The sequence below is a fragment of the Pituophis catenifer genome, unplaced genomic scaffold (assembly GCF_029215685.1).
Source record: "Pituophis catenifer annectens isolate HBS135680 unplaced genomic scaffold, rPitCat1.0.hap2 SCAF_7, whole genome shotgun sequence".
Lineage (NCBI taxonomy): Eukaryota > Metazoa > Chordata > Lepidosauria > Squamata > Colubridae > Pituophis > Pituophis catenifer.
This window is the reverse complement of record NW_027256887.1, coordinates 11,225,448-11,253,415: the sequence shown is the minus strand read 5'-3', so window position 1 is coordinate 11,253,415 and position 27,968 is coordinate 11,225,448. Positions and strand designations below refer to the sequence as shown.

At 33.3% G+C, this 27,968-nt stretch overlaps 1 protein-coding gene across 1 annotated transcript; it reads right to left on the bottom strand.

Moving 5' to 3' along the window:
* Window positions 1-888: 888 nt before the first annotated feature.
* SMC1B (structural maintenance of chromosomes 1B) lies at window positions 889-27,968 on the bottom strand. Its single transcript, XM_070946900.1, has 25 exons — window positions 27,860-27,968; window positions 26,539-26,731; window positions 24,589-24,697; window positions 23,535-23,738; window positions 22,278-22,516; window positions 21,917-22,175; window positions 20,358-20,498; window positions 18,577-18,659; window positions 17,955-18,162; window positions 15,578-15,763; window positions 15,200-15,379; window positions 14,383-14,529; window positions 13,596-13,733; window positions 13,180-13,296; window positions 12,132-12,238; window positions 11,524-11,665; window positions 10,690-10,835; window positions 9,039-9,192; window positions 8,504-8,602; window positions 7,308-7,464; window positions 6,512-6,666; window positions 5,234-5,385; window positions 2,792-2,861; window positions 1,122-1,232; window positions 889-993 (listed from the first exon to the last, which is right to left on the bottom strand). Exons 1-25 carry the CDS (start codon window positions 27,966-27,968, stop codon window positions 889-891), a joined length of 3,711 nt encoding a protein of 1,236 aa, XP_070803001.1.

The following is a 27,968-nucleotide window of genomic DNA, read 5'->3' as shown; positions in this document are numbered from 1 at the left end:
ATGCATCCTTTACCTATGCAATGATGTTTCTCAGCGTCATATAATAAAAATCAATTAAGATAAAATTAAATTTATGTTAATATGAAATTAGATGGTAAATGTCACTCCAGTTTGCAATAAAGTTTAGCTCTCCATATAGAAAAGACTCATAGCAGAAACAAACCATGATATCTGAAAGCTAGAATTGTTTTATTTAACAATCTTCAAATGCAAGTGTATACAGTGGAGAAACTTCATTCTACATCAAGAACTATTAATTGGAATCTCCAATGAGTACATCACACTGTCTATAGATGCCCCCAAATTGGCAGTATGTCCTATAGTGACCAGAATGATAGGCAGATGTGACCTACATGCAGATATTTCTAATACCACCCCAAAGCCCGGATCAAATAAAAAATGCACAACTAAAAGACAAAACTAATACACAAAAGCAACCAAAGCTTTATAGCCTTCTATACTGCCCTTCCCTAAATACTATAGTATTTACTCTTAATCTTACTGCTTTAGTCTCTCTGATAGAGAGACTTTATATGTGTTGCTGTTGGGAATATGTACACATGTAGGATCTTTCAGATTAATGATAAAACTACAAGAAAAACAGAATAGAAAGTCTTGTTTTCTTCAATCCCCCCCTTTTTTTATTACATGTACTACACTATTCCTTTGTTTGAATTTCTAGTTGGGTCTTGGGTACTGCAGATATGAACTATCAACATTCACCCAAAAAAAATATACTTCGCTGACATAATGCAGAAACTTTACCAGTTCTACATTAAATATTTCATGGTATTGTTTTAAACTGAACTAAGTGATTTAGTAACTACATTTAACCAGTGCAACAGGGATCATATAACTTTATGTATAACTTAGTAGAACCAACAGGCATTAAAGCAGAGAGCTCTTCTTTGATCTCTGCCTTTCATTCTCCTCAGAGTCTGGATATCGAGTAAGATCCAGGATCAGTATCTGACTAAACATAAAGTCATCTTGCTGAAAAAGGAAGAGACATATTATCTTATTGTAATGATACAGGGATAGTTTTCAAAATCATTTAAGTTTCATTTAATTGAAGGGTTTCTTTTTCATCTCTGAAATAAGTTGGGGAAAGCATTACTTACTTTAGGGCAGACTCCAATTAAAACATCTGCTTTAGAATAGAATTCTTCCTTCAAAGAAATAACTATAATCTGAAACCTTTCTTCTGATTGCTGCCTAATAAAGCTTGATACCTTTTTGGAGGAAAAAAAAAAAGAGATGGCTATGAAAATTGCTAATTATATGAAATACAATATCATTCACTATAAAAAGTTTTTTTTCATCTACATATTTAAATATACAGTCTCTTATCCATCATTAATCATTATTCATTCATCTTATCTTTTTACTTTCATTTGTTAATTGTTCGGGCTTGCTCTTTTACCATTTCCTCTCCTTTATTTTACCACAACCTTTCCTCTTCCCTTCCTTCTTCTATCTCTTTCTACTTTCCTCATTCCTCCTCTCCTTCCTTTTCTACTTCCTCTCCTTTCTCCCTTTCTAACCCTCTCTCCTACTCTTCTTTCCCCTTCCTTTTCCCTCTCTTCTTTCCTTCTCTCTCCTTACTCCCCCAGTCCCCTCCTTCCCTCTCTACTCCTCTCCTTTTCCACTCCCTTGTTGTTTCTATTTTCAATTCAATCTAAGATAGTATTCGAGTATTCAATTTTCTATTTACATACATCTTCATTTCAAATTCTTTTTTGCTTTATAATTACATCTCTTCTATCATTCCTGTACATTATTAATCAATCCGTGTATCATCTTGGTGCAACATTTTTGTGCCATCATCTTCAACATTTATCATCATTTTCTTAATGTAACATTTATCTTTCCTCTTTCATTTAATTTAACGTACTACAACATATTCTTATCTATACTCACTTTCTATCCGAATACAATATCATTCAGAAAGAAATTTATGTTATAAATTGGTAAATAAGCTGCTGGGGAAAAATCAAAATATCAAAATATCATTACAGTATAAGATATTGGCTGAAAATGCACTATGTAAAAAATAAAGTACATATTTAAACTTCCTTTGCTATATTTATGGTTTAAATGTGTTAAATTTAAAAGAGGAAGAATGCACCATGATAAAAATAACTTATTTCTGAGTTATTAAAATTTATTTCTTTATAAGGTAACTGAGTGCTGTACAACTCCCAAATAGGTAACTGACATTAAAAAATCTATTGCAAGATTACGCAGAATAACTTTAACATTAAATTGGGAGCTCTATCCAAAATAAAGCAATTCCTCCTGAGAAGGAAGAGGAACGGTGGAAGGGGGGGTTGAGAGTTGAGAAGGCATGCTTCCAGGCCCCTAAAGATGGGGGCCAATCAGAGCCCACTGTGCTAGATGTTACTGGAGGAAGGCAGTCTGGAGAGGAATGGGACAATTCTTCACGGCCATCTGGCCACGGCCAACTCACCACAGACAATTCCACACTGGATAACTCAATGCAATAAATGTTTGGCATTGTTTCTTCAACATTATTTCCATTTTTGTCAATGTCTTGTAGAGAGTCAGGAAGATGACCTTGATGGAGATAGGCAGGATACAATTCTAATCCTACTTTAGGCATGAAAGCGAGCTGGGTAACTTTGGACCAATCCCCCCCTCTCTCTCATCCCAACCCATCTCACAGAGTTGTTTTGATGGGCAAATGGGTGAGATCATAATATACCCCACCTTGAGTTATACAAATAAATATTGGATATAGCTACATCAAACAGAGAAATGGATGACTTACTTTTCCAATGTTTGTGTTATCTAGAGCTGCATCAACTTCATCTAAAACAAAGAATGGAGCAGGCCTAAAACTGAAAAAAACAACGTAAACACAATTAAATGATTTATTAAAAATTAGTGAGAGGTCAGTTTCTGTGAATTGAAGGCTGCCACCTTTGTAATTCAAAAACAAGTAAAGAATTTAGGTTTGTAGGACAAAGCCTTGATTACAGTACATGGAAAGCTGACTGGAGGCTTATTTTTGCCTGAGTTTGGGGGAAATGTTTTCAAGAGTTAGTTATTATCATCTGAACTGGATTTGGAAATCAGTGAAGTGTACACAGTTAGAATCAGTTTGAAGATTGAGTGCTCCTCCAATTATTGTCAAGTTTATCAGGTTTACAATTTGTGATATGGTTTGGGAAAGGCATGTGAAATCTCTTCACTGAAGTTTAAAGAAGATAAGTTCCAGACCTTTCCTGATCTCTGTCTATTGTGATCTCTCTGAGAAAGAAATTTTCCATGGCTGTCTTGGCTAAATAAAAAAAAAATATCAGAATTTTCTACCTGGCCAGCATGGAAGACAGTAAACACTTTATGGATCTCAGTGACTAATCGTCACCATTTTGAAATGCCTATTTTTCCCTTGGGTGAGGTTTTCATATTTTGTTTTTGGTTGGTCTGTGTTACTCTCTGTTGGGTCTTGCCTTAAATATTTATTTTAATTTCATTAACAAAAGTGTGTAGGAGGAATGTGGTGAACTTGTCCTCTATGAATTTTTTTTATTTTTGTTGCTTTTTTTAAAGGTACAATATTTTTGTTATATATTTTTAATTTTAGGTATATTCCAAAAGTGCTTTTTCAAAAGGCAACCGGACTTTGTTTTTCCTTGAAAATGTTTTGCTTCTCATCCAAGAAGCTTCTTAGATGAGAACCAAACTGACGAAGGTCTTGGATGAGAAGTGAAACGTCTTCAAGAAAAACTAAGTCCAGCTGCCTTTTGAAAAAGCACCTTTGGGACAACTATGACCAGGATGATTTAGAATCTCCATAGACAATTTTAGGTGTATGTATTTTCATCACTGGATGGATTAATTTTGTAGGAATTCTTTGGGACCATACGGTGTAATATTAATTCACATATCTATAATGGTATGCCTCAAAAGCCAGCTTATTTTCTATGGATATAGTCTATTACATTTCACGTTTTTATATGTCAAGATTAAGGATATTACAATTTTTATTTTTAGTCTTTTAAAGACATTTATTTGTTAGGATGTTAATGTTTCAATGCTAGAAACCCCCAAATCATTTGCTTTGAGATGGGCAGCAAATAAATTCTATAAATAAAAAAAACAAATAAATACTAAATTGAAATGTTAAAGATATGTGAAATATCCTTAAATGTACAAAGATATTTAAAATAATAGATAATTATAAAGCTGATTTTATATTTTATATTTTTACTAGTCTTATTTCAGAAATGATGAAACACCATATGAAATTAATCAGGTACTTCACATATTACTGGTAATAATAGTATTAACGCAGCTGGAGCTATGTTGTTAGTTTATTTATTTATTTATTTTTAAATTTGTATACCGCCCTTCTCCCTGAGGACTCAGGGCGGTGAACAGCCAAGTAAAAACATAAACTACAAACATTAAAATACAATTAAAAAGATATATATAAATTTGGCCTCATGATTAAAAACAATGACAATTAAAAACATTTTAAAAAGTGTTAGGCCAACCCGGCTTGCTGGAAAAGAGGCTAATATAGCAATAGCACTTAGACTTATATACTGCTTCACAATGCTTTACAGTCCTCTCTAAGCAGTTTAGAGTCAGCAGCATATGGCAGAATATTGATCAAGAATATATTCAACATCAAAAATATATTGATCCTTACAGACATATTATTATTATTAACCTGAGGATATTTAACTTTGACATTTCTTGCTAATTTTTATGGGTTTATTAAAAACAATCCTGATTTATTTCATATTTTGCAAAATTGCATACGATCATTAATTCTAAGTGATGACATCAATATACTGATGTATCCAAGTATCAATAGAAACATCTCTCCTAAAATATAGTTACAATCAAATTCAGAAGCTAATCTAGGCTTATATACAAAAGTTTAATTTTACAGATGTATGGCATACATTTCACCTTCAGAATAGGGCCTTGTTTTTTAATGAAATGAAATGTGAATTATGGATGGGGGGAAGGGAGATTTTATTTTGTCTTAAATTTATGCAAGATTGCTCATTCTTGCCAGTGAAATAAGATATGCTCCCAAAGAATACCTCATTCTGTTAGAAATCTTTGAAGTGCCATCACTGCCTTGAGTTCGAAGCTCTGAGAAGGCATGATCGATCTGAGCAATTTAGTAGAAAAGATCCCTCTCACATTACCTTACTTTTCCAGAAACAGTAGCAAGATCCAGCTTGTTTACCTGTGCATCGCAAACACAAGAGCCAGAGCTGCAACAGACTTTTCTCCACCTGACAGGTTGTCCATTGGCATAAATCGTTTCCCAGGAGCTACACAGTTATAGCCGATGCCTCCCAAGTAAGGTTCTTCAGGATTCTCTGGACTAAGGAAGGCCTACAAGACACATTTTCTCATTCAGTTCAGAAGTAGAGGACGTTAAGCTCAGTTTTAGAATGAGCTTCCCATTCTCCCAGATACCAGGAGATATCTGAAGTTTGGGATTTGGTGGCACCAGAATTCTGAGAACACCTAATTTTATCTCTCTGTTCACAAATTCACAAAAAGTGTTTGGTGTCAGAATGGCAAGAGTCTGAAGCTTATATGAGAAATGATGAAAAAGGATTCAACCTGCACTACATAGATGCACTTTCTTAAGATGCATCAATACCTGCATGTATTTTTAAAAGTATGCTCTTGAATAATTATGTTACTGATTTATTAAGTTTGCCTCCTCCCAAATACACCATTCCATACTTTGCCATGACTATATGCAACCCTTCAAAGTGCTCCTACAAAAGAAAAACCTCTCTTTGGTAACAACTCTCTGTGATGCAATGCCTTCCATTCTTCAAGCTTACCTGTTGTTGTTTTTGAGGCCATGAGACTAGGGGTGAAATACTCCCGGTTCAGACTGGACCGCCCGATCCAGTAGTGATGGTGGTGGGTGGTTCGGAGAACCGGTAGCAGAAATCCCTGCCCCCCCCCAATTGCCCAGCTGAGCCGCGTAATCATCAGAGGCTTTTTTTTATTATTTTTAAAAGCATTTTTTCTACAACCTCTTCGGCCAAAGAGGTCATAGAAAAAATGCTTTTAAAAGTAAAAACAAAGCCTCTGCCGATCAGGCAAGTCAGCTAGGATCATCAGAGGCTTAAAAAACATTTTTTTAACAACCTCTTCAGCAGAACCGGTTGTAACAAAATTTACATTTCACCACTGCATGAGACTTCTTCTTATTTATATTTACATTAAAAGACATTAAAAGACCTTTTAGGAAAGTTTTACTGAATTTTGAGGTATTCGTGTTTTAAAGTTTAAAGTACCTCTCGGTGTTTTATGTTAACTGTTTAACCTGTATTTGTTGTTTCATTCTGCAATTATATTGTATTGTTTATGCTTCATTGTATACTACCCAGTATGCAAACGGCATACATAAATTAATAACAGGTTCTTAATAGTGATGTATGATGTATCTATTGTCAAATGTCCAGTTTTAATTAATTAATATTAATGAAATATTAACCTGAGCGCTGTTGTTTCTACAAAGTTTCTTGTAGATCTGATCAATAGCGACTGACACATGCTCAAAACACTGGCTGAATCTCTCGTATCTCTTTTTTTTCACTTTTTCAAATTCTTGCCTACATAATCTGGCTTCCTTCCTATGGACTTCAAATGCTATGGAGGATTAAATGGAATAAAATGTAGCAGTTAAGCATTAGAATTGATATTAGTAAATATATTACCTCACCTTAAGTTATCAGCAAACACAAAAATAACTATTATTATAAATATGTGTAATAGGGTACTCTAAAATTTAAACATACATTCTATTTCAATGTATAGGCAATATTTTTTAATGGAGGAAAAGAATTAAAAAATAAGCCTCAAGTGGCAATATTTGGCCCTGATTTTTTTTGTCCTTCCTTCAAAATAACCCTCTCTCTGATTAGAATATATTATTTACTGTAGCTATTCTCTTTATTCAGCAGTATTACAATACAGCCATGAACACAGTGGGAAATAACAAAAAGTCATACACACTTGTGTCCTGCTGTACATGCTGGCACTACAGTTTTTTGTGCTGCTACTCTTGATCTTTCTGAAGTATTTGAAGCCTTTAAATGTACAAGGGTGCAGAGTACAATATGCTCATCTATATTTATAAACATACATGTATACATACAAGGTTAAACTGAACTGGAGCCTAAATCTGATTCACTAGCAAAAGTTTAAATTAGAGATAAAACAAAATGAAGTGCTAGAAATGTGCCTCAATTCCACAAATAATTAATGAAAAAGTGTTGAGCATTAATTACCGTTGAGGGATTCTTGGAATTTGCCTGTAACAATATGAAGCTTCTCCAGTGCTTTGAGATTTGGTGCTGTTGTTTTTAACAAAACGTTTTCTTCACATGCCACTTCTTGCTGAAGTTGTTCTAAGTGAGTCTCAATCTCTTTGTCAGATTGCAATTCCTAATTGTAAAATGAAACAACTAGTGATCACAACAACCAAGAAATATTTCTGAGCCATTAAGGACTGATTAGAAGTCTCAAGAGGTAAAGAGTAAGTGGAATGGATCTATGAGCAGCTATAGCATTAAATAATATGATATGATAAAATAATATAAAAAACTAAAGATAGAAAAGAACACAAATTATAGCATGGCTGTTGAAATGTGTCTTTTGAAAGTCATACCCTGTATTATTTGTTTACCCATTATATTCTGGGGATTTCTGCAGGATATGGAAAAAAATGTCAAGATGTTAGCTACAGTGGTGCAATCAAAGTTCTGCCTACATTTTATGTGTGATAAAACTAGGCTGAGCTTCAAGTATATTCTTATGATGGCCATCTTTTTTTTTTTAGGACCACACCTTGTAAACACTTCTATTATAGTCACTGTTCACTGGAGAAATAAAGCTTCTCAGTAATAATCTTATCTAGGCATGAAACTAAAACTACCCAATTCTAACTATGTAAAGTTCAATTTTTGGAATCTGAATCAAACCAGATGTGAAACTGTCTGGTTGTGAGTTAAAGCACTTGCTTAAAAAAACCTGAAGTAGTGTAACCTACAAGGGCACCTAAACTTATTCACTGAAAGGCACTTTCAAGATTTCTTTATGAAGTCCTAAATAAAAATCATAATATACTTGACTGAAATACCACTTCCCACATCTTGAATTGAAATGAATTGCTTTAGATATTATGGGCCACATAGGAAACCACAGCAACATGTTGTGTTTTTGCCATTGTATTCAGTTGAACAGAAAATGTTTTTTATACACTACAGGTAGTACGCAACCTATATTTGCAATTGGGACCGGAATTTCAGTCATAAATATGACCAGACCTGATTTTGCAACAGATTTTACAACTTGTTACAGTGATTATTAAGCAAATCATATAGTCCTAAGTCTGAATCACATGGTCTTTAAGCAAATCACACCGTTGTAAATTGCTTAGAGTAATAATCAATATTATATATGGAAAGAATATACATTATATTACCTTTAACTGCTTTCTAACACTGCTATAGTCTATCTGAAGTGCCTCCTCTCTTTCATAGATATCTGCAGAGACTTCTGTGCTTTCAGTATCAGGTTCCAGCTGTAACAAATAGTTAAGTCAATATTAAGAGTTAAAATAAAGTCAGTATGTGAGAGTTAAAATAAAGAAAAGAGCAACACTATTTCAATTCTCTGAACCTAGCCAACATTTGAGGGATTAAAATGTCTTTATTATGTATTTTTTAAAACTTGAACAGAAAAAAAATGATGCAGAATGAGCAATCTTTAATTCTCATCCCAAAGGTATGTTTTCAAAAGGTAACTGGACTTTGTTTTTCCTTGAAGACATTTTGCTTCTCAACCAAGAAGCTTCTTCAATTCTGGTATCTTTAATTCTCATATTTGCAATATTAATAATCACTTTCTAGCTTTTAAAAATCTAGTTTGATGCAGTTTACAATTGGTTTACAATTATGAACAGATTCTCAACATCTAAAATTTCCTCAATGATTCTGCCACAAAGGTGGTTACCGTACCTCAATTTCACTAATGTCATCCAGAGATCCCAAAAGAAGGTTTATCCTTAGATCTTGCAATTTGCAATCAAGAAGCCTGTTATGCCTTTCTAATTTCTTCTGTTCCAGAGAGGTCTCAATAGCTCCTGCTTCCTTTTGTAATGTTGCTAACTCTCTGCCACCAAAAGAAAGGCAAATAAAACATGACATTGGTATTTTTGAAACTCGAAAACAATTATGACAAAGTTTTCCATGTAACATTCAATTGCCCTAATACACTAGAAAAAATAGCAATCTCAGAATACTTTTCAGTTACGCTTTTAACCAGCATTGATCTTAAATGTAACATAGCATTCTAGATCTTCAGCACTTTTTGCCCAAATTCAGGACATTAATTGCTCATTGGAAAATTCCAGTAGTGAGATAAATGAGATAAACTAACTAACTGTAGGAGAAGAGGACGCAGAACTAGGGAGCGGGGTAAAATGCATCTTCAGTTTAGAGTCTTTACATTGCCACAAGAGATCCATGTCCAGCTCCCCTTGAATTCCACTGACTCTTATGTAACGCCAACTTAGTTGACCAGACTTTTCTGTGTGGGCTTCAATAAATTGTTTATGCTGCAATTTTATGCTTGTATTTTCTGTTTCTTATTGTTGTGAGCCGCCCTGAGTCCTTCTGGAGAAGGGCGGAATACAAATCCAATAAATAAATAAATAAATAAATAAATAATAAATAAATAGATTGCTCTAACACAAAAGATACACGAATACAAAATGGCTTTTAAATATTTAACTCTTAAGATCCTTGCTCTGGAGGAAATTATTCCAGGATTCTATTAATTCAGGTGTACTTTGAAGAATTACTGCTAAGATATGGGAGTCCTGGGAATTTACTTTGCTGTCCAAAACGAAGTTTATGGATGTGTATAGTACAGATAGCTGAGAGATTCAAGAAGATTCGTCTGAGAGGCCTCAAAACATAGTCTTAGCAGCCTATAGAAAAAGGTATGTGGTCCAAGGTAAAGTCTATGCTATACCAGATAATTAAAGGATAAAATTCCACTAAGAACATTAAGCATTAGTTATGGAGAAGAGTGGAAAAAATTCCATCTTGATGAGAATGAGGTATGTCAAGATACAGAACTAGTATGTCTGCTGAAAGTGAACTGTCAGAATTCACTGCCTGTCATTCAGTTATTAATATTGTTAAAAAGGCATCCTTACTTATAAATAAATATTAAATAAAAATAAAATAAATTTAAAATAAATATTTAAAATATTTATTTTGTAAATAAAAATATTGCAGATTGTAAATGGTTCAAATGATTTGAGAGCAAGCGGATTTCACACTGGAGCAGATAAGATGGAGTTACCAGAGATCTGAGTTTTTTTATCCCTCCAAATATCTTAATCACTAAAATTTGCATCACTGAAACAATAAAGTTGAATTAGTGTCCAGGTAAATTTTAAAGCATTAAACTTCCACCTTAAGAGAATATGCAAAATATGAAGTCAAGAACTGGATGCTATCCTCCATCCTTTGAAAGAGGATCTATTATTATAGTGAATTAAAATTCAAGGCAATGTGAGAGGTTCGAAACTCAGGCCTGACAAGACCATTTCAAATTAATTAATTTAAATTAATTATCTTTCCAACAAAAATCAGTTACCTATTTAAAGTTAATAATGCCTTCCTTGATTCTTCAACTTCACTCTGTGCTTTTGCAACATCGCTTTTACTAATATTCTGCCTTTCCCTAAGATGCTGTAATTCTTCCATGACTTCATTTACCATTTGTAAAAAGTTTTCTTCATCCTATATAGGAAAAACATTTGTCATTTTTTTAATAGAAATGCTCAGTTGTTAAACAAGTTCTTCACCAGACTATCTAATGAAGGATGCCAAATACAGATTAATGGTAATATCAAAATATGTGACTTTGTCATGATTAACTTCTCAAACATGCATATACTGATATTTACATGAAATTTTACACAACAGTTACAGTAAAAAATGTCTGTATTTCATTGTTAATTATCAATACATAATCTACATCTACAAGTAATTTATTCATAAGTCACACTTATATGTTAGTACTAATCTAAAGATGTGACAGAGGCATCTTAAGTCTTCCAGATACTGTTAAACGCCAACCACCATCATTCTTGCTATTCGGACTTGCTGGATGCGGCTAACATAATCTGCAAAACTTATATACTCTCCTCTTCTTTTTATAATCAGTACAGATAAACAGATTTCATGTAATTTTGTATAAATAAATCAGAAAAAACATATATAGATTTCTGATTAAGATAAATTATGGAGAAAGTAGGTTTACATTTTTACAATTCCCTGATTCTAAATTAGAATCTAGTTTATTAATTTACAGTATAATACAGTCCTACTGGTGTTTCTATAATCATTAATAATTTGCAGTAAGAAGTGCTGTTACATTTTTAACTGACTCGCACATATTTCAAATTATTATAAAACTATAAGTTACCTTTTTCAGGTGAATTATTTCAGCTTCTTCTTTGTGAATCTCTGCCTTTAGCATGCTATTTTTCTTTACCATCTTTTCTACAAGACTGTTAATAAACTCAAGTTGTGTATTTAGTCTTGTCTTCTGGTTTTCAAATTCAGATCTAGCCAAACACAGTTTTGCCAAATAGAAGACAATGTAAACTCAATTTATTTTATCAACTACTAAGGATAGGGACTCTTGTTTCTCACGCAAGAAATATGTAACAGGGTTATCAGGAAATTCATGAAAACTTTTTCCTAAAATTTATAAAATATTTAAATGCTGCAGACCGTGATATGCTGGATATTTTACATAGATAATAAATGCACTTATGTCAAACTTTTCCAGATAGTTCAGCAATGGTTCTATCCAAACCTAAAGGATATTAACTGTTTTTACTTCTTTCCCAAAGCTCTATTTCTCCTTTCATCTACCTCATTTTATTAAAAAAAAACCTTTTTCTACTCACACAAACATTTTATCTTTGCAAGAACTTCCTCTTCCTATCCAGATATGAAACATATTAAAGACTGCACTTAACAAAGAAATTATTAAATGAGTATTATTTTTCAATTCTGAATATTTACCTCTTGTTGTCAACTTCTTCTTGCTTTTGTATGTGTTCTTTTTCATATACACGAATGTTCTCTACACCAATTTCTTCACAGAATTCATGAAAAACATTGTCTTCCACCTATTAGAATACCATCCACCATCCGAAGTACAGGAATAAAATATACTTTCTAAAAACAAGAATGCTTCACTTCTCTTATGAAGTAATATGGAATAAGACACAGGAATTTTAAAATATGTGCTTTGTTATGTTATGTTGTTTATAGCATAAGAAAATTGTTCTAGGGTAAAAACTAATAGGGGAATTATTTTGCTATTACATGTTTTCTTCTTTAAGATGACAAAATCACTGTGGTCTTTCACTATCTCAAATGCAAGAATTGTGGTTTGGTTTCTGTGGCATTTCCTCTTCTTCACATTTCCAATATTATACAAACATTAATTTCAATTTACTAAGCTGTTATAATACCACTTACTCTTGCTGAAATGATTGGGAAAATGTTATGAAACTTAATGAGATTCATTCTGTTTCTAACGAATTCTCAAAGCAGGATAGAAAGAATATTTTAAAAGTTTGTCTGCATTTTAAACTGCACTTTGTGATTTTATATCCTTTCAGACACATTCTGCAGTTACTACTTTTAATGTTTCCATTCAGAGAATAACAATATTCCATATCAGTTTTATACTGAAAGAAAATATTTGTTTTTAATATTCTTTTGAAGACAAAAATAAGTCATTGGACTACTGCATGGATTCCACCCCTTATTTACTTTATAATATTTGAATATTTCACCTAGGAATCCAACTATTGTTAGTTTCTAATTTCAAAAACATGACCAAATTTAAATTTGATACAATGTAAAATTTCATTCAAGGCTTTGCAAGAGAATGCACGTGATCATATTCAAGGTCACATTCCATAAAAATGGCTTCTTAAGAGTTAAGAGTATTCTTTATTTGAAAATATAACCTATTAGCTAGAATAGAAAGACCCCTACCCAATGCTATAAGCAAGCCAGCTACAATTCCAGGTGCTGCTATAATGGAAAACCTATATACCTCATTAATTTTTTTTTTAAGCTCATTCATTTTTTCAGTTCTTTGTAAGACTCCTTCATTCAGCATGGTGTATTGGGACTGTATATTAACCATTTCACTTTCCAGCATAGATTTTTCCTAAAGAGAAATAAACATGAAGAAAATTTAGGTTTACTTACTGGCCGACTATTCTAACTGCTTTAATTGATTAATAAGGCCATGATTTAATAAACAGTATTAAAGAAATATATCATAAAAAAATACTGCAAAATTTAAAACAAAAATCTGTAATTTACCTAAACAATACAACACATAGAACATACTACATAGATTTTCAAAAAGAAAAATAAAAACAAACTTTTTAATTATAAGAGATTAAAATTACATTATTTAGGCAAAAGTCAGACAAATGAGAAAATTTGAAAGCCTAATTCTACCTTGTAGAAATTAGCCAGACGTTTTTTCTTAAGAATCTCCAGTTCATTTTGTGAATATTTGTATCGTGTTTGAATTCCTTGGCACTGAGCTTGTAAATGCTTTAAATCAGCCTCCTTATGTTTAATTTTCAGTAAGATCTATGGAAAGATGTTGTACAGTGTAATACTGGGACAAAACATATCCTACAAAATCCAAAAATGAAAGAGTTCATCCATTTAAACCTAAAACTGTCAATCTAGGTAGTGGGAAGAGAGCAGCAAAGCCGAAGACACTCAAATTGAAATGTTTCCCTCTCCACTTTTGTGCTTAAGCCTTCCATTTGGGGAGGAAATGGCATATCTTGCCAGATAATAAAAAATGCCTTAACCTGGAGAAGAGATGGAGAATCAGAAGAAATACTCATCTAGGGAAGTGGAACTCAGTGTAAATTAGGATCCTTTTTGAAATTACATTCTGGATTTATTTAAGATGTTTCATTTTATCCTTAGTCCTATTTTGTTCTATTTGTACTGATGTATTCCAGCCTGGAAGATTAGATGTGAGTTAAGGACTGTGTCATTCATGGTATTTTCCTTTTATCTACTACCACTGCCTTCAATTCTCAATTAGTTCTTCATCCTTAACATACTTAATAACGTATTTGTTTAAATACGTTGAATATTTGTTTAATTTGTTTAAATATTTTAGTATTTAAAAATAATTATGTGAAATCAACGATTTAATTTTGATAGTTTTATGGCTTTTTTATTAGAACGTAGTGCCACGTATTAAAGTTTGTTCCTTTACCTTTAGTTCATCCATTAGTTTCTCCCTTCGTTCCTTAAGTTCATTTATTTCTTTTTCTTCCCAATATTTAGCCTTTAGTTTCAAATAACTTGAGCCCCCAGAAATTATTCCAGATTTCAAAAACAAAGTTCCATCAAGAGCCACTGTCTGAAAATTGAGAAAAAGCAGAAACAGAATATTAGAAAGATAACTAGTTATTTTCATCATCCTTATTACTACCACCCTTTTGTTCTGCCTTTTTAATGTATAACTTAAGGCAGTGAATTTACCTAATTCTCCTGCCTCCTGTTTTCCCCACAACAACCATCCTGAGATGGGTTGGAATGACAAAGAGTGACTAGTTCCGTGATGGCGAACCTATGGCATGCGTGCCACAGGTGGCATGCAGCCATATCTGTGGGCACGTGAGCGTTGCCCTAGCCCAGCTCCAGCATGCATGCACAGCCCAGTGGTGAAATCCAATTTTTTTTTACTACTGGTTCTGTGGGCATGGCTTGGTGGGCATGGCAGGAGAAGGATACTGCAAAATCTCCATTCCCTCCCCCCACTCCTGGGAGAAGGATATTGCAAAATCTCCATTCTCACCCCACTCTGGGGCCAGCCAGAGGTGGTATTTGCCGGTTCTCCGAACTACTCAAAATTTCCACTACTGGTTCTCCAGAACCTGTCAGAACCTGCTAAATAGCACCCCTGGTACAGCCTGACCATTTACATTCCAGCTGTATCTTCAAATATTTGAAGATTTGACTAACACGCAAAACCATTATTAAAGATCATTTTAAAACTATATTTTAAAACTCAGCTGCCTAGTACTTACTTTCAGTCGATGTTGGCCATCAAATGCTAACTGTTTTGCTTCCTTTACTGTTTCGCATACAAGGCCATTTCCACAGACAAACTGAATAACTTTCTTCAATGGAGGAAAAGATGTTTGTATGACATCTATCATCAGTTTTGCTCCTCTTATTTCTCTTAACTGTTCATTGATTGGTTCAACCTACATATAAAAAGGGGCGGGTAAATCTCATACTAGACAGAAAATGACTTGAGTTCCTTGTATTGCAAAAGCAAGGGAAAAAATGTCAGAATACAATAAAAATGATGAATAAAATTTAAAATATCATGATCTTTCCATGAAAGATTCTGAGTGAGTGGAATTAAATAGATGCTACTATGTTTTCTTTAAACAGCTTACTTCAAGGTAATCCAGAGGAAGGAATGTTTCCGGCTCAGCTCTTTCTTCCTTGAGGAAACGAATGCAATTTCTAGCTGCCTTTTCTGAGGCCACAACAATTGCAGTCATGTATTTGCCAAAGACTTTGGTGACAGCAAGCTGGTATTTTTTATGGATGGGGTGACACAAGTCTACAAGTCTTCCAACCTAAAAGAAAAATAGTGTACTAATTTGCAACTACAGGTAGTCTTCGACTTACAGTTCATTTAGTGACCATTCAAAATTACAATATCATTGAAAAAAGTGACTTATGACCATTTTTCACACTTAGGACCGTTGCCGCATCCCATAGTCATTTGATCAATATTCAGATGCTTGGCAACTGGTTCATGTTTATGATGGTTGCACTGTCCTGGGGTCATGTGATCATCTTTTGTGATCTTTGAACAAGCAAAGTCAATGGGTAAACCAGACTCACTTAACAACCATGTTACTAACTTAAAAACTACAATGATTTAACAACTGTGGCAAGGAAGGTCGTAAAATGGGGCAAAACTCACTTAACAAATGTCTCACTTAGCAACATAAATTCGCGGTTCAATTGTGATTGTAAGTTGAGGACTACCCGTATTTATACTTTTTTGCATAAAATTACTTCAACTGATGGGATACACCAGTTGTGAAGAACTTCCCATAAACGTGTATGGTAATACAGCAAACAGATAAGGTTGCTCTTTTGTTAGTCCCAAAATGTAAGTCAGCCCAATAAATTACTTCCTATTAAGACTAAAAGTACCTTAAAATTGGCTTTTAGTAATAGAATCTTGCCACTCTGATTACTTCGTCCTCTTTTATACAATAAGAATTAGGGAGGTGCCTATCTGAAACATTCTGGCATTCCTCCCTTTGTTTGAGCTTTAGTATTTCCCTCTTTGTTGCTTTGGTAAGGAATTTTCCCTCTCTATCAAGGCCTTCCTACTTAATTTCCCTTGCCTCTTTTAACATTCATGTGAAGCTGTTGAGCTTTGGTGCTTCTAACGCTAAGGGGAGGGGCTGAGTGAGATATCAACAGTATACTGATGATATCCAGCTGTATTTCCCCACTGCATGCCAAGCAGGAGATGCAGTGGGGGTCTTGACTCAGTACCTGGAGACTGCAAGAGACTGACTGGTATGGAACAGAGTCTGAATCCCAGCAAAATGGAGCCCACCACTTCCACATAGTTATGAAGGAGCAGTTACACATTCTTGGCAGTTCCTGCTTCAGTAGCAACGGGAAGCTGTGCCCAGTAAAACCTTTGATTAATTTCAACTCATCTGTCAATTTTAGGCCTTCCTGGCCCTTCCTTATCTTGTTGTGAGATGACTGCAATTTGCTCTATGTGGGCTGCTCTTCCAGATGGCCCAGAAGCTGCTCTGACTGGATTCAGTGAATCAACACCTAATGAACACAACACTTAATATATCCTAACCATAGCAAGTGCCATGAGTTCACCCCAAGAGGTCTGGGTTGCAGATACTCAAAGCCTGCTCAATTTGGAATAGTCTGTTGTCCCAGGTCAGGGTGGTCCCACCTTTAGGAAAGTAATTTATTTAGAATGGATATAGCTAATTAGGCAAATAGATAGTATTTTAATAGTATTTAATTCACAACAGATATTATTATTTATGTTTTTATAATTGTGAATTGTTAGCATCTGGTCAGTAGGTAGCATATATATGTTTGTACATACCGTAAAAAAAATTAAAAATTGATGTTAATTGTTTTAAGGTTTGCTTCTGTTTAAACTAAGCCCTAGTTTAAAGAGCCTCTGAAACTCTGCAGCTCATCGACCCCTTCATGAAGCTTCAGATTGTTTAATCTATGCTCATTTATTATATGAAAATAATTTAATAAATACTTCTTTAACTAGTAGTTCTATGAATAATACTATAACAAACAACTGCAGCCACCATTTAAAAACCATTGGCATTAACAAAATCACTATCAGTCAAGCACAAAAGGCAGCTTTTCTTGGAATAGCTTACATCCTGTGATGATACCTTTAACACCTGCCCATCCCAGGTCCTTGAGAAGGACTTGATAGATGGATGAAAATGCCAAATCCAGTCTGAACATCTGGATGATTGTGCAATGTAACATCATCATCATCAAAGCTTTGGATAGTCCCATCAACCTTTGAGAATCAGTACTGGCCACTTTGGGAAACCTGGTTTAAACTCATATTGAAAAATATTACTAATCTGTCTTGACAGTTCTTGCTGCATTTATCCCCATGGCATTGAACTTGTTTTTACTAGTGTTCGGTATTACCGAATAACCAAGTAGAATGTACTATTAAAGGAGCTATCTATTTGTAAATGAAGTGAAATTAAAAGAATTAGTCTATTTAATTACCACAAAATCAGGATATAATCTTTTGAGGCTCTCCAAATTTTCTGCCCTCTTCTGCTGGCGTTTCCCTTCATGGACATCAATTCTAGCATTCTGCAAATCACTAACAACTTTACTCAGTTCTTCATTTATTTTGGCTATTCTGATCTTTGAAGTTTGAATCTCATTTGTCAGTGTTTCTTCTTCTTGCTTTTTTTCTTCTAAAGATTCCCTTCAATTCAAGCCAAAAAGTGAAAAAAATAAAATAAAGAATTGGACAAATAATTTAACGTCAAATAAAGTTAGCATAAATTCTGATGGCCAATGCCTGTAAGTCAAGCACTCTTAGTTTTCAAGTCCCAAATTGAGATGCATATCTTGAGTTTTGAGAAATTAGTGCATACCTAGATAAATAACCCTAAGGAGGCAGATCATATATTATGTAACATTATTACACTCAGCCCAGAACTTCTGAGGATACCCAGACATACAGATCTTAGTGTATGCTAGGCTGTTCTTGAATAATCCATTTAGACAAATATGTAAGTAATATAGAAAACCAAATGAACTTTAGCAAGATTTGCATCTTAACAGCTTGTTTTAGTGCAGGAAATTATTTATTTTAATAGATGCTATAAATACATACGAGCATGTCCTACTGTATTCCACAAGCTTCTCCATTCTTCTTTCATTATCTTCTATCTGTTCTAAGACATGCTTTATATTTTCCTAAAAGTATGTAGTAAGATACATTAAAAATTGGTTTTACATATAAATATTTAAAGAATTTTACTGAATTTTAAAATTATCATTATCATTGTGTTTAACTTCTCATAAAATGTTTTTCAATTTATTACAACAAAAACATTTTTTTCAGTGCCATTCTTCTTTTATTTATGTGTGTTATAAGTTATAATGAAAGTTTTCCTCTTGATTTTATCCTCTAAGGAACAGATTTTGCCTAGCAACAACTGAAATTCTCAAAAAGAAAATTAAGGGTACTGGCATGGGTAAACTCACTGAGATTTCTTTTAAAAACTTCTAATCTAATGGTTTTTTATGTCTTTTTTCTGGACTTCAGAGGCCACATTTTAGTCTATAGTTTTAGTATTAATATTTTAAAAATTTAAGGAGATATTTTAGTGTTTGAATTGTGTGCTTGCAGTACTAATTTTTAATTATCTCCTGTCAGTTGTAACTTTTAATGGAATTGTTGAGATGGATGTAATTTTTCCTGTTTGTATTTTACAGTGTCCATGGCTAAAATGAATTTTTCTGGTGGTTGTTCTCAGTACTTTGTTTTTTTCCACAGTGTACCAAGAACAATAATATATCACAATACATTAGTTACAGAAAGAATTGTGTGTAGGGCAGAGATGCTGGGAACGTCTCCAGTACTTCCTGTAATTTTCCCCAAATGCATTACTAAAGAAGTCTCTCCTATTCAAATAGAACAGCACTTTTTATGCACACTTAAGAACACTTATCACCAACTTTGCAGAGTTTGCACAATCCTTTTGAACTTTAAGCCTTTCCTCTCAGGAGTTAGCAATCCTTCCTGCTAATCCAGTATCCTCTCCTGAATGTGACTATGGTACTCCTTGTCAGACACTGGATCATACAATGTCTAGCTGCCATTTGAGTATTTATACAGAAAGAAAAGCAGACTTCCTCCAACTAACAAATACTGTGCTTAATTGTTTATAAGTGGCCAAGATATTAATATATAGAATACATTCTATTCTTAGGAATCGACGTATTTTAAAATGCAAACTATAACTAATGTAGAATTTCCTGAATTCTTCAAACTTTACAAAATTGACTACATATTTCTATATGTGTACCATAGTATTATGTGCTCCTTATATATAATTTTATTACTGTTATCCATGTGCTAAATAAATAAATAATAAATAATCCATCCAGCTTTGTGTGTGTAAATTTCTACGCCATTTATAAATATCTGAAAGACCACTGGGCCCAAGACAGAACCTTAGGATCCTCCACTGAATACCTGTACCTTGGAGACATAGTTCCAATAAGGATTCCATGTTGGATACTATTGTTCAATCAATTCCAAATCCATCTGTTAGTGGGACCATCCACCATCCATCTCACATGTTTTCTCTTTATCAAGAAAGAAGCTATGGTTGTCTTTATTAAATGTTTTACTGAAACCTACTAACTATACCTATCCTTCGATCTACTAATCTAGTTGTCAAAAAAGCAATACAATTTGTCTGCTATAATCTATTTAAACAAACTGATTCTTGCAAAACTATTGCTTGATTATCTTTGCTACGATTTTTCCAAACATTGGTGTCAAAACTAAACCTTAAGTCTTCAGCACAGCCCTAATAAAAAGGAGCTCATTATTTTTAGAACATTGCTTTTGGCTCCCAAATCATGATTTATATATATGTATACCTCAGTTTCTTTTTGTCTCCGCCGATCAAATGACATCTTTTCTGTATCTGTCTTCTGCTCCCATAGCAGTTTTTCCCGTTGCTGAGTTAATGTGGCTACTTTTTTATGAACTAATTCTTTCAATTCTTGATACCGATTTACCTGCACACAAACAGAAAAACCTTCATCATGTGTATGGGATTGTATCTCTAAATAATTCGTATTAAATCATAATCCAACTGTCATAAGTGTGAAAACTGGTCAAGTCACTTTTTTCAGTGCCATTGTAACGTCAAACAGTCAGTAAATGAAGTTATAAATCAAGAACTATCTGCTACAAACAGGGAGACTGTGTTCTAGTCCTGCCTTAGACACAAAACCAGTAGACCAGTCCATTTTTCTCAGTCCTGGGAAGAAGGCAAGGGCAAACCACTTCTGAACTCTTTCCAAGAAACTACAGGGTCGGGTCGAGTGAGTTGTCAGGAGTCAACAGTGACATTCAACACTCACACACTCACACGTACGTAATTTATTATCTAAGGCAAATGTAATATTATTCTTCAGAGAACTACATAAATAGCCCAGAATGTTCATTTCTATGAGCTAAGTAACATTAGATCTTCACATTTGCCATTAGCACATTGAAATCACCCATTAGGGTTATTTTAAATGAATTATAGCAAGCTTTAACTTTTCATAGAATTTCTCTATTTTATCCTCATGCTTATCTGCTGTAGAGATATATATCTTATCCATGATAGTATTGGCAGATGTGATGCTAATTGTTACACAATCCAATTTGGATATGAAATTAAATCTTTATCTTTGGGTTATGTTATATAGCATTATGGTTACTCCATTATAATGCATTTTTCCCAAAATATTCTAGGTTTTCTTTTTCCAGATTGTTTAAATCTTATTACTTGCAAAGTAATATATTTTTCCAGATATCATCAGCAGGGTCTAGTGAATTAGAAGTCAAGTCATTCAAGTTTTAAGGGTGGATGTTCATCTGAACAAACATTTTAGGAAGAAAATGTACTAATAATTAATCGATTATACACCAAAATTTAAAAAGGTGGGGGGGGAGAAGGCACATATGAGGATTTAGGATTCAAGACTGAATTATATATTTATGTGTAGATACACTGTAGATTTCTCTCTCACACACACAACCTATTGCATTTATATATTAAATTTATATCTTGCCATGATTCTGGAGTCCAAGGCAGCATACTTTCTATTTTTCCCCATTACAACAACCCTATTAAGTGAGTTGGGCTGAAAGTGATTGGCCCAGTTATCACGCTTCCATGATGGACGGTGGACTGGAACTTAAGTTATCCCCACTCCTAGCCCAACACATTAATAATTATCACTACCTCTCTCTCTCCTTTTGTGCAAATCGGCATTGTAGATATGCATTGCAGTGCAAATTACTATTAACATAGTATAGCAATGATGACCATAAAGAACCATTAACTTCTGATTTAAGTATATAACTACAATTATCCAAATTAAAGCCCTAATCTGCTCTTTTAAATATTACATATAGGATTTTTATTTGCCTTGAAATTTACCTGACTTTCTTCCAGGAAAACTTCTCTTTCTCTATGTTGTGCCTCTTCTTCAACCCTTTTTTCAAATGCTCTCCAAGCTTTATCAATCTCAATTAACTCTAGCTCCAATTCCCTTTTGCCTTCTTCTTGCTTAGCTTGCTCTTTCATATGATCTCTTAACTTATTTTTAGCCATATCTACTTTTTTAATTTGGTGAGAAGTTTTTTCCTTTGCTTTAATATACTGAGGCCTCTTTTGGTTCAATATAATTTCTAGAGCCCTAGAAAGGAATGCAATTTTCAAAAAAGGTTATTCTGAGAAAGTCCAAAAATTTCTAATATAAATGGTTAAGAGACATGCCTTATTTGTTAGATTCATTTACCTAATTTCTTTTTCAATGTGCTGACTGCTTCTAGTTAACACCCCAAAAGCAGATTTCTTAGCTTTCATGGTTTCTTCCGCACGAGAAACAGCCATTTTCTTAGTACCAATAGTCTTAGTTTTTTCAGCCACTTTATTATTGAGAAAATTGATTTTTTGCTCATTGTGATACAATCGGAAAAGTTGCAACTGCTTTTTATGTTCTGTCAGTTCTTCAAACAACTCCTGATAATGCTCTGCCTACAATCAAGAAAATGATTAGCTATGAACTCCTACACAGTGGTAAATCTTGACTGTGAGTTAAGCACATGCCTTTCAATTATAAAAAGAGTTTATATTCATATTTTGCTTAACATTTGTAACAGCATTAGTAGTTTATTGTACATCCAGTAAGAGACCCATATAAATAATTGAAGATAAGACTATTTTCTCTGGATATGTAGCTGCATTGTACTACATATTTTGCTGCTAAAGTCAACTGATTAATAGCATATTAGAGTGAGAGCCTCAGATCCATCCCAGCCTCAACACCATCATTTTCCTTTCTCATAATAAAGAAATTTTAATCATGATTATTGTTAGACATATATTATAGGAAAGGATTGTATTCAAATTAATTATTGGCTTAGTAATACGTTTCTTAAAATTTCTATACAGTAAAAATATTAAATTACATCGTTATAGAATTCTTAAAATTGTTTAATAAAAGTTGGAGATACTCCCTTACTTTTTTATTGTTGAGTTTAACTTTTTTAGGTATATGGCTTAGGTTAGGATATGAAGGAAATCTGGCTGAAATTTCTGTCACCCCATTGTTAGGGTATATAACTTCTTTGCAAATAACACTTCCAATATTATTTGCATATTATTAATACATTTTTTCGAAGGTCAGACTAGCTGTTTCAATCTTAAAAATGTTTCAAATTTCAAAAGGATTCGGATAAAATTAATAGCACTTGAGTTGGTTCTCTGACATTCAGACTCATTTTTTTTTAAAAAAAATTCTGACCTAGGGTTAGTACCACTATGTAATCTTTCTTGTATTATCATTTTATTAATAACATAGTCAAAATAAGACAGGAAAATTAACAGTATCATTGCATGACTTAATCTTTATTCTCATGATTCAGAATCTCTGTCAGAAAACTTAATTTAAAAAAGATAATCTCAACTATGTTTTTTTCCATTGAAGATATAAAATTTTCATTTTATATCCTTAACCTTTGGTTAAAAACCAAAACTTTTTTTTTGAATTCACCTCTTCTTTTTCTAATTTTGCGCGTTTGCGCTCAGCTGCAATATTTTTCTTCTTGTTGTAACTGAACTGCGCATCTTCTTCTGACTTTTGCAAATCCCTCTTCTTTTCTGCATATTCAGCAGCAAGCTCTCCCGAGTTACTAATTTGTTCAAATAGCTGAGTTCTTTCTTTGGGTTTCTTCATTGCAATTGCTTCAACTTCACCCTACAATAATAATTCTATTTATTTTAAAATGTTAAAATTGAACAAAAGGATTCTGGAAAGATCTTAAGGACCAATTTTACAGAAAACAACCCACATTCTTTACCCAAAGTTCTTTGGTTCTTATGGTGATAACAATAATATCATCTCATATATCAATAGTACTCAGAGCCAGAAAAGCCAGAGATGAGGGTTTTAACTTCATAAATTTCATTTCTGAGTCCTATATATAAATCCTCTATCTAGTGTCAGAAAAAAATTGTTAAAGAAGACAGTGCATAAATTACTCCAGATACTGGATACTGGAAGTAACATTTAAATCCATCTCAAGAAAATATACAGTGACAAGTATTCAACTCTCAGATTGTTTACTCATAAATTCCTTTCAAACATGGGAAATGTGCAATGATGTAAACATTAAATTAACAATATAAAAAAGAAACTCGTGTTAAAACAAACACTGGTTTTTGCTATATCTCAAGAGGACATTACAACCCAGGCCTAAGGGACCCTCCAGATCAAAATGTGAGGTTACTAACTTTGAAGACATTGCGATGCAAGTAACTCTCTCCAGAAATGCTTATCTTCTTGGCAATGCTAATACTGTACCAAACAAAATGGCAAAAAGAACTCCTTGCCACCAATCACTACAATTCAAGAGAGATTTTTGGAAAGACATGCAGTCCAAAGTGATAGTTGTATCTAAAATTTGCAAATGTGCTGCTGTAAGTTTTTTAAAAATCATTGTTGAAGCCATCTTATCACCCAGATATTTGGATCAAGTTTAAAAATTATTACTAACAATATAAATATGTAATTTATGCTATACTAAATTTTGAGCACAAATATTTACCTGAAATACTAGACAATTCTTTGCTCTTGCAATTATGCCAATTTCCGCAAGTGCCTTTGTATACATAGATCGGTTGACAGCAGTATCATTAACAAGAAACTCAGATCCACTGCCTAATTTTGAAAGAAGCAACAAAGTAAGTTTGTTCCAATCCAACATTTGGAAAATAAATAATTAATATATTTTCACTGTAAAACATTAGCTGTAATTAGCTAACGTTAGCTATTTCTAGAAGATGGCTTTCTGCAATTATATTTTTACACTTAACTACAGATCTCATTATATTGCTTACAACATTAAATATGCTTCTTACCAATTTATTATACAATACAGAAACCCAATAAAACAAATTATTTCTTTTTAATTTTTAAGAAACACAAGTAATTTTGTTATTTGCAACTTTCAACCTCGTTTTTGGGTTAGATCCTTTGCATGAAATTAAGTAAGCATTTTTAGTTTTCTAGATTTTTTTCCCTCCTCTTGTTCTGCTTGAACATTTTTCCTACTATTCCTTCTGCATCATTTAACTATGAGCCAGCAATGTGTGCTTGCAGCTGCCAAAATAGCAAATGCAGTTCCAGGCTGCATCAACAGAGGGATAATATCAAGATCACATGAAGTCTTAGTGCCGTTTTACATTGCACTGGTAAGTCTACATTGGAATACTGCATCCAATTTTGATCATCATGATACAAAAAGGATGTTGGGCTCTACAAAGAGTGAAGAGAAGAGTAAGAGTAAAGATGACTAAGGGACTAGAGGCTAAATCGTATGATGAACAGTTGTGGGAATTGTGAATGTCTTGTCTAACAAAGAGAAAGACTAGGGGTGACATGATAGCAGTCTTCCAATATTTGAGGGGCTGTCACAGAGAATAGGAGGTCAAACTATTCTCCAAAGGTTCTGTGGACAAGATAAGAAGTAATGGATGGAAGCTTAACAGAGATCCAACCTAGAATTAAGAAGAAATTTCCTGTCAGTGAAAACAATTAACTAGTGGAATGGCTTGCCTCCAGAAGTTGTGAGTAACCATTACTGGAAGTTTTTAAGATGAGATTGGACAGCCATTTGCCCAGAATGGTATACGGTCTCCTGACTGAAAAGGAGAAGTTGGACTAGAAGACCTCCAAGGTCCCTTTCAACTCTTTTACTCTGTGTATTTATTTTGTCTATGAAAAATAAAATATCATTTTTATAACAAAGTATTATCTTATACATTAGTTGTATTCATTTTGTTTTGTGTGCTTTTAAAAAGTATTTGGTGTTTGCTTTTAAAATGAATGTAATAAATGTACATTGGCAGTTTTATTCCTAACAACAATTATCTTGATATTTAATGATATTTATTAAACTTATTCGCCACCCATCTTGCCCGAGGCAACTCTAGGTGGCTTACAATGAATAAAGACAACAAAATAAAACATTAGAACAATAAATATTAACACTAAAATTGACTTAAAATTTAACGAAGATGGAAAGGAAGGAAATGAGATGCACACATGGAGGAAATGAGATCTTATTAACTACTTCTAAAATGACCCATTCCCATCGGGGCCTCAAGCCAATCGGTAGAGCCAGGTCTTCAGGCCTTTCATAAAGCCAAATGGGCGGGTGTAATCTTATCCAGGAGGCATGATGTTTGAAAGAGTGGGAGCCAGGGCAGAAAATGATATTAATTATTTGATATTGTCCAATATATACCAATATATAATATCAATTATATTAATACTTGATATGATACAATCCATAATTTTCTGCTTTTCTCACTATGCTTAGAAAATCATATACCAGATAGCAAAGATATTCCAAGACTCTGTAAAATCTGAATTTATCCAACAGCCTACAACATAAATTTGCCACACTTAATTGAACAAAACAATGCTAGTGTCTATATAATCAGCTGTTTTTATTTTCTTTATATTTCAAGTTTAATTTTTAGAAAAATTGTACTTGCCTCGAATAATCCTTGAAAATTTTTTCTGTTCCCCATTTTCTTCTACATAAACCATTGTTACACTTCCACTTGAAGAAACTGGCTTTCCAACATGAGCCCCATGTATCAGTTCCTGAATGTGCTTCACTCTTAAATTAGACGTCTTTTCACCCATTACAAAGCTGAGGGCATCCATTACATTTGATTTCCCTGTAATTGCATAAAATGTTAAAAGAACTTTTTACAGATGCAAATTAGAATTACAAATATTACTATTTTAAATTTCATGAAAACATTTTCACCAATTCACCCGACACTGATATATCCCTAATTGCTTGCAATACCTCGATAATTAATTATTTGCTGGTTCAGATCCTACACTAAATCACAATTTTCCCCTCTTTTTAAAATGTGGCCACAAAGAAAGCAATTCAAAAGTTTTCATTTCTATTTTAGAAAAATCTCAGGGAGTCTTTTTTTAATTTTAGAGGGTAGAAACAGTAATGAACCTTAACAAAGACTTGTGACAAAATTTTTTGGTGCAAATGCTGTTGGAATTTAGAGAACACATAGCAAAATATCTGGCAAAATATTTACATCTCAACAGGACCTTTTTGTGATCCAAGAATACTGCTGCATATAATAGCAATGACTGCTGCATTAAAATATTTTAAAAAGTAGGCCATATAAGGAACCTCAAGGACATTAAAAGAGGTTGGTGAGAAAAACCTAAGCCCATAGGCACCCTGTTCCCTATGTCTGCTATAAACACCTACTAGCCAGTGGAACTCTTAATGGACACAGTAAGTTCCTTCTAAACACATAATTCTTTCTCCTTTTTCCCAATGGAATGTCATCTCTTGTACAGGTGATTAATCCCCTACTGCCAATATAAATTATTTATATAGCTTAATGAGTTTGTACACTTTAATCAACATTTTACTTACCTAAAACATTTTTGCTTTTCAACAAGAACTGCACAATATTACAGCAAGTCTAGCAGGGGAAAAACTTCTTGAAAAAATACAAGCAGGCATAGGATAAAATAGCTATAACAGGAGTTGTATACATAAGGAATGGATATAAAAGGAAACAAACCAGTCTAGGAGTACCCTAATCAAAGGCAATTGCTATAAATGATTTAAATGATTTTAAATTTGTATGTTTTTTAAAATTTTTGGCCAAGTTGAGATATTTCCTTTTAATCTGTTCTTAATGTTTATATTAAGTGTTTTTATCTGGCTGTACACCGCCCTGAGTTCCCAGGAAGAAGGGCGGTATATAAATTTGAAGTAAAATAAAAATAAATAAATAAAATAAATCATTTCTACACATTACCTGAGCCATTAGGACCAATGATACAAGTGAATTTCTTGAATGGTCCAATGCATTGCTGTCCCCGCCAGGATTTGAAATTCTCAACCAGCAAAAACTTTAAGTATCCCAT

Excerpts from the sequence above, each read along its gene's own strand:
- SMC1B (XM_070946900.1), bottom strand. The coding sequence starts at position 27,968 with ATGGGATACTTAAAGTTTTTGCTGGTTGAGAATTTCAAATCCTGGCGG. Across the intron at positions 14,530-15,199 it reads ATGGCCAACATCGACTGAAA|ACAGTGGCTCTTGATGGAAC; the intron begins GTAAGTACTAGG and ends CTCAATTTTCAG. Across the intron at positions 9,193-10,689 it reads GCATTATTAACTTTAAATAG|AGAGTTAGCAACATTACAAA; the intron begins GTAACTGATTTT and ends TTTTGGTGGCAG.